The sequence below is a fragment of the Panthera tigris genome, chromosome B3, assembly GCF_018350195.1.
Source record: "Panthera tigris isolate Pti1 chromosome B3, P.tigris_Pti1_mat1.1, whole genome shotgun sequence".
In the NCBI taxonomy this organism is placed as follows: Eukaryota; Metazoa; Chordata; class Mammalia; order Carnivora; family Felidae; genus Panthera; species Panthera tigris.
In genome coordinates this window covers 34,045,881-34,058,136 of record NC_056665.1, presented here as the reverse complement: position 1 = coordinate 34,058,136, position 12,256 = coordinate 34,045,881, and the positions used below count along the sequence as shown (strand labels likewise).

Sequence of the window (12,256 nt, the reverse complement as noted above, 5' to 3'; positions counted from 1 at the left end):
ACTCCATCAAGTTCTCTGGTATGAAAATGCCAAGCCCATCTAGATCTCTCCATGACCTTGTGCATAGTCATGGAGTTCAGGGGGTCAAAATACTTTCAGTGTGATAAGTTTCACAGTTTAAGATGACTGTTCATAGCAGGGATGGTGATCCAAAACACCCTCCAAACTTAAATGCGAACTAATTAAAATGCTAATGGTTTCAGAGATTCGGTTCCATTATCTTTAAGGTCAAAGTAGTGAGAGTTCAACTTTTAACTGTGGGAACAAGTCAGTGTAAGGAAGAAAATTAATAAGAAAGGTCTAAATCTATTTTTTTTATGTTAAATAATAATTAAAAATAAGAAAACCTTGGTATAGAACATAAAAGGAAATGTGAGTGAATAGAGAGACTAACTGTTCCTGGGTGGGAACACTCAATACTATAAAGAGGATAAAATAAGGTTCATGGGGTTCAGCATATAATATGTTCAAATAGATTGCCAGGGCTCCTGGGTGGCTCAGTTGGTTAAGCATCAGACTTCCGCTCAGGTCATGATCTCACAGTTTGTGAGTTTGAGCCCTGAGTCAGATCCTGTGCTGACAGCTCAGAGCCTGGAGCCTGCTTCGGATTCTGTGTCTCCCTCTCTCTGCCTCTTCCCCATTTGTGCCTCTCTCTCTCTCTCTCTCTCTCTCTCTCTCTCTCCCCCTCCCTTTCTCTTTCAAAAATAAATAAACATTAAAAAAAATTTAATATATTGCCTTATCATATACTTGAACATATTATAAAACTACATAAATTAAAACTATATGCTACTGATTCAGGAAGAGACAGGCATATCAATGTTATAATACATAATTCTGAAACAGATTCCTTTATACCAAGGAAGTGAAGTATGATAGTCTAATATTAAGGAAGTACGGAAAGGAGAGATCTCCACTGTATTCAGATAGTTGAAGATCCATTTGAAAAAACAAAGAAAAGCATCTTAAATCTTGCCTTATGCCATATAGAAACACAAGTGCCTAATGGATTGAAGATCCTTACATTAAAAAAAACATACTGTAAAAATGCCAGAGAAAATGTATCTCAGAGTTGGTTAAGTCTTCATAAACTAGACCCAAAACTCAGAGGCCTCATTGCTGAATGTAAAAACATAATTAATTAAAAACATTTTTCTGTTAAGAACATTGTATTAGGGCTCTCTAGAGAACCAGAACCAATAGGAAAGATAGACGGATGGATAAGTGGGTAGGTAGACAAAAGATGACAGATAGATAGATGATAGATGATAGAGAGAGAGAGAGAGAGAGATGGATAGATAGATAAATAGATAGATAGGTAGATGGATAGATAGATAGATAGGTAAAGAGAGAAAAGAAGGGAGAAATGAGTAATTGGCTTACATGACTGTAGAAGCTGAGAAGCCCCACAATCTACCCATCACAAGCTGGAGACTCGGGAAAGCTGCTGGTGTAATTCAATCTGAGTCTGAAGGCCTGAGAACCAGGGGGAGCTGATGGCGTGAATCCTAGTCCAAGAGCCGAGATGACGACATGAAATGTCCAGCTCAAGCAGTGAGACAGAAAAGGGGCAAAGTCCTCCTTCCTCTGTTTTACGTCCTGTTCAGGCCCTCAGTGGATGAGACCCAACTGCAATGGGGAGGGCCACCTGCTTTACGGGGCCCGTCAGTTCCAATGCAACCTCATCCAGAAACACACCCGGAAATCACTTTCAATCTGGGCTCCCCATCGCTAGTAAAGTTGACACACAAAATGAACCATCACAGACATCATAACCCAAGTTGAAAGAAGCGAAGAAAGGAAAAGAGAGAGAGAATGAGGAACGATTGTGAGACAATGTGAAATATACCTTACTGCAATGTGACACAATCAATATGAGAGGAAACCGTCCAGCCAGGAGCCAGAGCCCAGAGTGACAGAAGTACCATTGCCGATTCATGCACACAAACATGTTCACCTAGATGTCGCCTCCATCAACTTACTTACATTGGCAACACATAATTAAAGCATTCATTTAAATGTGGATCCTAAATTGTTAGGTAAATTGTTTTTTAAAAAAAGTAATGCAACACTGGAAAGAAAAGTTGTGTATATAAACTTGTCTACTTGTCTCGGGCCAGCCCAAGATAATTAAAGACAGCCAAAATTACCAGACCCATAGAACTGATTGTACAGTTTGCAGGCTGGGAGTGATTGGTATAAACAGTTCGTGTGTTCTGAAGGGCTAGCCCTCAGCTAGCAGACATCTCCTCCAGGTTTCTAACTAATTTGACGTGATAGAAATTTTTTACCAGTCTGCTTTGGTCTTTTCCACTTGTCTATGGTGTCTTTGCAAGGACAAGAAAAAAAACCGTTTAGTTTCCAATTATAGAAAATTCAATTCAGGAAAAGGGAAACTATGAGATTTAACAAAAGAGAAAATGTAAGCAAAACCGTGGTATTCTTTCATATGCCTCAGATTGATCCCGATCGACACCATCAGAGCTAAAGGTACTAAAAATGTCCAGGCTGTGAGCCAGAGTTATGAAGCACAAAGTGTATCCCAGACAGTTGCACCCAGCAAGAATCTGTATACACTGGGAGAGCAAAGATGGCTCGGGTGCACATTTGGTTATAATGCTCGAGAAGAAAATAGTGTGTGAGTACATGGGCAAATGTATGCTGTTATCAGGTTTTTGAAATCTACATACATTTTTATAATCTTTCACTTAATTCCAGAGAGCCGTTACTAAATCACCTCACAACTGACCGTATCTTAGAATCAAAGAATCAAATAAATGCCACTCAAGCAGAGTCAAATCCTTAATATACATAAAACTCACACAAATTAGTTTAAAAAGAAGAGATAAGAGGGGCGCCTGGGTGGCTCAGTCAAGCATCCGACTTCAGCTCAGGTCATGATCTCACGGTTCATGAGGTCAAACCCCGCGTCAGGCTCTGTGCTGACAGCTCAGAGCCTGGAGCCTGCTAAGGATTCTGTGTCTCCCTCTCTCTTTCTGCCCCTCCCCCGCTTGTGCTCTGTCTCTCTCTGTCTCACAAAGAAAAGAATCCCTATACCTCTGTACCTTTCCTTCAGTTTGCTGTGTACCTGAAAAGACAAGTGATCCAATTTTATAAAGGATAAAAGATACGAACAAACATAGTGGAAGAGGCGGAGTTAGTAATCAGCTTCACTAGCACATCAAAAAGGCAAATTTTAAAAATAATGGTAGTCTGTGTTTTTCCCTAAGACTGGAAAACTTTTAAAAATTGGACAGTATTCACTGTTGGCAAAGTTGTGGGGGGAATGTAATCTTCTAGGAGAACTTTGGCACTATCATTCAATACATAAAGTATTCGGTGTCTTTGACTCAGTGACTCTGCTTCTAGAAATTTACACTCAAGCTTTGCTCTCAAAAATGTATGGATATGCACATACATGAGGAATAGGGCTCGGAAAATTGTGTAGAATTGGTAAGTGACTGAATTGTAGAATTTCTTGTGACTCATAGAAATCGGAAGCAATTACATTTCTACCGGGAGAAGGAAATGGCTAATTATGCTACTGCACATAGGACAGAATTGACGTCTTGAAAAGAATGTGGTAAAGCTGTATGTCATGATGCATAAATGGATTAAATATACTTGTGAGGCATATCAAAAAGCAAGCATCTGAAATTATGTCAGTTATTTTCCTGATTAATCTGTAAGTTCAAGCAACGTTAATCAAAATCTAGACAGGGCTTTTCATAGAAAAATCTAACAGACAGTGTCTAAAGTTTACACAGAAGAGCAAAAGCAAAGAAATAATAATAGGCAAGGTGATTTTGATAATGACCAATGTTGGGGAACATATCCTACGATGTATCAGGAGATACTGGCACAAGGATAGGTAACTAAACCAAAGGAACGGAATAGAGTTCCCCATATACACTCGAGCATAGCGTGGCTTGTGATACATGGGCAAAGTTAACATTACGAATCTGGGGAGGAAACACGAACGTTCAGTTAATGGTAATGAAACAATTGTTTACCCACAGAGAAAAAAAATCCAAATTGAATTCCTCCTTGTCACCGCACATGCCCACACATCAATTCTGGGTGAATTAGGGAAATAAACGTGAAGAGAAGTTTTTGTAACTTTTAAAAGAGAATAAGCGGATATACGTCTGTTAGCATAGGGAATCATTTCTTCGATGAGAAACACAAATCCCAAACCACAAAGTAAAATGTTATAATGCCTATTATATGAAAAATAAAATCTATTTGCCAATCAACACTAGGCAAACTGGTAAGAAAGGCCTCAGGCGTGGAGAAGATATTTGCAACACATACAATGAACAAAAAGGATCAGATCCATCATATGCAAAGAATGTCCTTGAATCATTTAAGTTAACCAAATTAGCAATTGGTCAAAAGATGGGAAAAGCAATTCACAGAAAAGGAAACTCGAATGGCCAGTATGCGTATGATGACAACACGATCGACCTCATTTGGGGATAATGTCACATCCGCCAGATCAGCAAAAAGATGCGGCACAAAGGGAATTCGTCTGTACCACTGACAAAAATGTCGGTTGTTGCACCCACTTGGGAGAGCCATCGGATGGGATCCAGTAAGTTTGCATCTACCTTGTGACCCAGCAGGACCCAGAGAAGGGGATGTGTAACAGTTGTTGAAAGGAGCAGTGTTTGCGGTCTTCAAAAATGGAAAACAACAAATGGATCCATAAGTTCCGGCACGTACGATGAAAATGAACTCCCGCAGAGCATTCATTAAACATGAGCGAATCACACAAAGTCGACGTAGAGCACGTCGCCAAGGAATATATACAATCTGTATCTTTTTTTTTTTTTTTTTTGAAGTTTAAATGCCACATAGTGATTGGGGCACGATCATTCACAGCTCGCGTATGAAGAAAGGATTGGGGATAATAAATACCAAATGTGGGGTTTGATGACCTCAGGGGCAGGTGAGAAGAAAGGGGACGTGGCTGCGGAGTGAACTCTGGGAACTGTGTCTCTGCTGGGGAGCAGGGAGGACACCGTCCATTCTGTTACCATGTTTAAAAGGAAAAGATAGGGGCGCCTGGGTGGCTCAGTCGGTTGGGCGTCCGACTTCGGCTCAGGCCATGATCTCGCGGTCCGTGAGTTCGAGCCCTGCGTCAGGCTCTGGGCTGACAGCTCGAAGCCTGGAGCCCGCTTTGGATTCTGTGTCTCCCTCTCTCTGACCCTCCCCCGTTCATGCTCTGTCTCTCTCTGTCTCAAAAATGAATAAACGTTAAAAAAAAAAATTTTTTTTTAAAAGAAAAGATAAACGTAAGCTCCTCGCCCACCCTGCACCTCCCATGGGTACTAAAGCAGGACCAGGATGGAAAGCCAAGTCCACTGTCCTTTCTCTTCCCATGGGTCCGGGCTGGCTCTGTGCTCAGAGTCTTTTCTGTTCTCTTCTGCTGCAGATGAAAACTGCAAGGACAGGTACTACAACTGCAACGTGGTGGTCCAGGCGCGACTGTGTGTCTACAACTACTACAAGACGGCCTGCTGTGCCTCCTGCACGCGTGTGGCCAACAGGCACCCGGGCTTCCTGGGGAGCAGATAACAAACCCGCTCCGCGGCAGTCAGGCGGTCGGGGAGTCTGTCGGCGGTGGGACTGGCTGGCCGCTGCTCCGCCAGAGGCTTCCAGGCCGCCAGCCAGCGTAGTCACCACCCCACCTTCGGCAAAGCAGACACGTCGTGCCCAGGAGCCAGGCCACGGTTGTCCTTTAGCATCACCATAAACTGATGATCCCTCCTTGGGAAACCTGGCGCCTGGTAAGGTGCCATCTGAAAACCACGCAGTGGGGGGCGGGGTGCATGTAGCTCTCAGTCAACTCCCGTGCCAGCACTTTCTAAGTCACTGAAGGGGCGCTGCCTCGTCCATGGTGCGACTGCCCTTTTCAATATCGGGGCCCTTGGGGAGTCAGAAGAGGCAGCTCCCACCCCGGAGCCCCACCAAGCCTTGCTGAGACGCCTGCTTCCCACTGTTACCTCAGCCTGGCTGTGCCTATTTTTATTCTCAAAGACATTAGGCTTTTTCCTGCCTTATGACACAAATATCTCATGTCAATATAGTGCTTTATTGTTTCACAGGTGTATTCACAGGTACTAGATCATTAGTGGCCCTCGAAGCCCCAGAATGGAAGCCAGGGAACGAATCATTATCCCCATTTTACTGACAAGGAAACTGAGGCTCAATTTGTGTAACTGACCTGCCAGGTACATTCACCCGTTCGGTGGCAGAGTTGAGTCCGACCCCTGTCATCTGACCATAAAACTCACCCCAAGGCCTGCCCAGAAGCCTTAGGTCTACAGGACATGGCTTCATTTCAGACCAAGTGACTGAGAAATTTCCCCGCTCAGCAAACAAAACCCAGTTTTTGAATTCTTTCCTCTGGCCAAAGGTCAAGACTGTATCCACTGCACTCTGTTGTTTCCAAAGTCCGTTTCTGTTTGTCCCTTCCCTGACAAAGTCACAGATCCTCATTACAGGACCCTACGCAGGTTTTGTTAAACCCCGTCCTTAACGGAATTGTCCATGAGACAAGAAAGTCAATGGGGTAGCAAGGTGATGCCTGAAATTCTGAGTGCATTCCCCAGTGATATGTGTCCTCCCCCCCACCCCCAGGGAACTGCACACCAGGGTCCCTTTGGCCACGGAGCCCTTGTGTCATATCTCTGGGCTCTGGGCTTTCCCTCCTTTCTCAGTCACTTCTGGGATGTTCACCACACATCACCCAGTGGAGAGTCTAACCAACGTGTCTCAGCATAAAACCTGTGTTTATATTAGAAAGAGTCTCCCTTTGGTTTTTCCAGTTTGATTTATGGGTTTCTGTTTTGACTTCCCATCCCTCCCTCCCACTGTGACTCACAACCTATACGCACCATCCCAGACTTGAGCACTAAGATCTGCATTCATACAGCAGCCAGAAGAGTCTCCTTCAGTGGGCTCCTTCAGTGACAGCCGCAGTGGCAAGATCCTCCCCGATGCCCTTCTCCTGACTCTGCAGTTCTAGAGGGCTCGGGCTGCAAGGGGGATGCAGTGCATAGGGAAAGGTAAACCACCTGAAAAGCCAATTAAAAAGAATATATATATATATATATGGTTGACCCTTGAATAGTTAGGGGGCTTAGGCTGCCAGCCACCCTCTGTGCAGTCAAAAATCCTTGTGTAGCCTTTGACTCCCCAAAAACTCAACTACTAACAGCCTGTCATTGACTGGAAGCCTTACCCATGACGCAATCAACGCATATTTTTACGTGTATTATGTATTATATACTATATTCTTACAATAAGGTAAGCTAGAGAAAAGAAAATGTCATTTAGAAGAAGCACAAGAGCAGCACCTGGGTGGCTCAGTGGGTTAAGATTCCAACTTCAGCTCAGGTTGTGATCTCACAGCTCATGGGTTCAAGCCCCACATCGGGCTCTGTGCTGACAGCTCAGAGCCTGCAGCCTGCTTCCGGGTTCTGTGTCTCCCTCTCTCTGCCCCTCCCCTACTCGTTCTCTCTCTCTCTCTCTCTCTCTCTTTCTCTCTCTGTCTCTCTCTCTCTCTCTCAAAATTAAACCCTAAAAAATGTTTAAAGAAAGAAAAGAAAAATCACAAGAAAGAAAAAATGCATTTACAATACTGTACGGTATTTATCGGAAAGAAAAATCTCTGTATAAGCGGACCCATGAGATTCAAACCCATGTTGTTCAAGGGTTTTATATTCTTTCACCAATTAAGAAAAACTTCAGGCTTAAACAAACTGTAAGCTTATAGAAAATCTGTCTTATTTAGGACCGTGGTCCTGGGCTTATTTCCCTTTCAAAGCAAACCTGGATTCTCAGTAACTGAGTTTCTCCCATGAGCCCTTTAACCCAAAAATCTGCTAATTTGACGGTCACTTAAAGCTTTTGGAAACAGTATCGCCAGCCCACTCTGACACACTGTGTTCAGTTGCCACTACCCCTGGGCTTTCAGAAATTCTGTGTGACCTTTCGTTGGGTCTTATTCTCTTCTTGGGGAGCCCAGCCGCCATTTTGCAAAAGCACACCCTTCTCTCCTCATCTGTACACAGTGTAACTCGTGCAATGAGCTGCCGGGCAGAGACCCCGGTTCCCATGCCCACCAAGCAGAGCAGGACCAGAGAAGCCAAGCATTCGGGTGGTTTCTGTCCAGAGCCCTCTCTCTCCCTGTCACCACCTACTTTTGCATTTTGTCACAAGAGAAGTGTTGCCTTCATGCAGCTGCTCTCCGACCTTGCGGAACAAGCCCCCGATTGGAAGGGTCCCTTGGAGGAAGCTTTCTTTACATGCTGGAGGGTGGAGGGCAAGATCAGTGGGTCAAAGAGCAGAAAGGCTGATTTCACTCAAATTGAGGGGAAACCTTGGAGCCATCCAGGCTGCCCCGCAGAGGTCTGGACCACCCTACATGGGCGACTTTCCATCCTAACGGGGGTTTCTTCATCAAGCAAGTCACCACCCCAGGGTGGTCCAACTCTAGATTCTCATGACTGGCTGCATCAATGCTGGCTTTGTCTCTTTGACATCTCTTTGGTGTCCTGGGGCCCCCAAACGTTACCTAACAGCTGTGCTAGAGACCGTGATCTTCCTGTGAGAATGGCCATCCTGCCTCTGGTGGAATTGAGTAGGAGCAAATGGGTCAGTCCTTTGTCTTCAGGGAGAAACGTACCTAAACTAAGCGTCCTTTTTATTTTCCAACAAATAGTTGAGCTGTTCTTGGAATTCATTTATTCCAATGGAAAGGAAAGGTTATAAGTTACTAGAACAGGGGGTTTAGCGGCTTATTTGTCTTTGAAATCCAGTTTTCACTCATTTCCTGGTTTATTGTATCAACACCTGAATGCCTTTGTCCTTGGCACAACACTTATGATAAGGTCCCTCAGTGTTTCCAGCGATAAAGTTCCTGGAGGGGTTCAGAGGAAAGCTCATCTTTTGATGATTCTCCCCGCAGATAGGTCTCTTTCTCCCTTTCCTGGCACTCCCTTATTTCACCCTCCTTCTCCCATTATCTGCTGGCTCCTTCTCCGCCCACTCATGTTCCCTCAACCAGGGACGTGCAGAATTGAAAGTTCCATTTTAATTCTGCTTTTCTTCTTCCTGTGTACTGAATCGCCTCGTTCCCTGCCCTGAATTTTAAAATTAGACGAATTGAAGATGTTCTATGTTTTTCTCACAAAAGCCAACAATCTCCAAACAGAAGGAGTTTGGTACTTTACTTCACCCGTTGCAAAAAGGAAAGTGTTTTCCTTGCAGTCCAGGCAAAGGACATTCAATGCACTCCAGTCTCCCACCTTCACGCTGACTCAGATTCCCCCGCCCCAGAATAGCATAGGAGAGACACTAAAGAAAGCTTGTCAACCTGGCCACTAGGTGGAGACGGGAGTCAGCTGAGCACTTTACAGGTGCGTCTGGGCCACTGCCCTCATGCTAGTAAGGAAAACAAGAGGAGTGAGGCTTGTCCCCACCCTCGAGGAGCGACACTGCTGGCAGGAGCTCTCAGAACTGTCCCCATCTGTCCCTTTTCCCCTTGCCTCTCTGCTCAGGGCTCTTGGAATGTTGTGACTGCTTCATTTCCTTGAGTACATGTCATCTGCTTATCCTCAAAGTCTTCAGCATTTGACACTTGCCTTTAAAAAGAATGGCCTTGGGGCACCTGGGTGGTTCAGTTGGTTAAGCGTCCAACTTCTGCTTAGGTCATGATCTAGAGGTTGGTGGGTTCGAGCCCCGCATCCAGCTCTGTGCTGACAGCTCAGAGCCTGGAGCCTGCTTCTGATTCTGTGTCTCCCTCTCTCTCTGCCTCTCCCCTGCTCACACTCTGTCCTCTCTTTCAATGTTTAAATAAACATTAAAAGGGGCGCCTGGGTGGCTCGGTCGGTTAAGCATCCGACTTCGGCTCAGGTCATGATCTCACGGTCCGTGAGTTGGAGCCCCGAATCGGGCTCTGTGCTGACAGCTCAGAGCCTGGAGCCTGTTTCAGATTCTGCGTCTCCCTCTCTCTCTGCTCCTCCCCTGTTCATGCTCTGTCTCTCTCTGTCTCAAAAATAAACTTAAAATAAATAAATAAATAAACATTAAAAAAAACTTTTTTAAAGAATGGCCTTACCAAAGAGGTGAACAATGGGTGGGAGATACTAAGTTTATTCTCAAGTTGTGTGACAGAGAGAGAAATCCAGATAGGACTAGTACCTTTCTAAACCAGTGGCTCTCTTTTTTTTTTTAATACAGTCATTTTAGAATTTGAATATTGGTTTTCTAGTGTAGAAGGTATAAACATAAGCGATAAAAAGATAGATGTCTTTCCTTAAAACAGATTGAATAATCAAACCTGAAGGAACCTGTATCAGTCTGGCAGGTGGAGGCCAACATCTGACCCTTCCCATATCTTTACATGGCTTTGATGGGAAGTTGGACACCTTACTGATGAAATTGGTAGATGACATGAAATTGGTGACAGTGACAGGCTCAGGATCCAAAGAGATCTGGGAGACTAGAACAAAACCCGGATCTTAGGAATTCACAAGGAAGCAGCATAAGTCTACCTTTGGATTTAAAAAACAAAACAAAACAAAACAAAACTAGACTGGGGTGCCTGGGCGGCTCGGTCAGCTCTTGATTTCGGCTCAGGTTCCGGTCTCTTGGTTCCTGAGTTAGATCCCCATGTTAGGCTCAGATTTTCTCTCTCTCTCCCTCTCTTTCTACCTCTTTCTCTCCCTCTTTCTGAAAATAAATGAGTAAAAAACCCAAAACTATACAAATACAAGGTGGAGGAGACGTGAGAATTCCAGTTGACTAAGCTCAGTGAGTCAAGAAAGGGGTGGAGGCTCCCCTCCAGCACCCCACCCCCCACCCCCACACACGCACAAACCCGAAATGAGACACTCAGGCTACATGAGGAGAAAACATTGGTGACAGTCTGCCACATTGCGTTGTGATTGCTGCAACCACACTTGGAGAGTATTGGTAGTGTGTAACATTCAGATGAGCACGCCCAATCCTGAGGAGGGGCGCACACAGTTAGGAGCGGTGGAGAGGACGTCATGAGAACGTGTAGCCTGGAGAAGAGACATGGGGCAGTGTTGTAAGGACAGTGACCCTAAGACCAGGAAGTAAAAGCAGACTTGAGCTCCCGGAGAAGAACCAAGGTGAGAGCTCCCTGAAGGTAGAGGGCTCTTCCGTTACTGGGAGGTCTCAGTGGAGGTTGAATGGCCATTTGTCAGGGATGCTGGAGAGGGGATTCAGGCGCTCAGCTCGGGCAATATGATGTCTAAGGTCCCTTCAGAGTCTAGGCTTTGGTGATTCTGTCGGTAGAGCAGCTTTGAGTGATTCACCTGGTCTGGGATGGCAAGTACATGCACGTGGACTTCCCATTTCTGGGTCCCCCATTTTGAACCACGGCACGTGGACTTCCCATTTCTGGGTCCCCCATTTTGAACCCAGTGGTGCATCCTCACCTGAGCTGAATGTGGCCTCATATCTCAGAACCACTAGCAACTTGGCCAAAGCTGCCCTGTCAAGTCCTGCTTTGTAGACGAGTAACCGAACATTCCGATGGCTAGTTCTCTGCCCAGGGAGGGTCACACACCTTGTTGGGGAAGTATCTTGACTAGACTAGGACCCTCCAAATACCTGCTCTCTTTCTCAACTCGCCTCGCTTTACTGCACCTTTACTGGAGCAAAGTAATTCTCTCCACCCCGAACCATCCCACACTCCTGGTTCTGTTCAGTGGGTAACAGTTGGAGAATCGACGTGGCCACGAGAGGGTGGGAACTCGCAGCCAACTCTCTCAGCATCTCCCAGAGGGTGAGCCCCTTGCCTCAGTGAGAGGAAAGCCATTCTGTTACATAAGCGAACTTCCACGTCCTTGACCCCTGGTTCAGTTTGACAGAAGGATATACTTTGTTATAACTTATTATTTTGTTCTTTGTAAATACAAGATGTTTATAGGAAATGTGTATTCTGAACTGTATGGGCAGAATGAGTCACTACACCAAAATAGTTCTATTATTTAGAATATGTTAATTTTAAAGGGACCTAATAGGTATTTATTTACATATGCAATCCACATTTGTGTAAAATCATTTGATCCTACTAACACAGCTTCCTGCAAAGTTGCTACATGATGCCTTATTCGAAGTTCATAGTTACGATGTAGTATCCTGACTAGCCAAATTCTTTGGGTTTTAAGATCGAATATAAATTACTCTGCTTTTTGACTCGTTCAGGGAGGGA

At 44.8% G+C, this 12,256-nt stretch overlaps 1 protein-coding gene across 1 annotated transcript in view; it reads left to right on the top strand.

Annotated features, from left to right (window-relative positions):
• Positions 1-7,338, top strand: part of THSD4 (thrombospondin type 1 domain containing 4) — a 542,149-nt gene extending 534,811 nt beyond the window's left edge. Inside the window, exon 17 of the mRNA XM_042988485.1 lies at positions 5,438-7,338. Coding sequence (XP_042844419.1) covers positions 5,438-5,580 — 143 coding nt within the window. The 3' untranslated portion in view covers positions 5,581-7,338. The remainder of the gene's footprint in view (positions 1-5,437) is intronic.
• Positions 7,339-12,256: the final 4,918 nt, after the last annotated feature.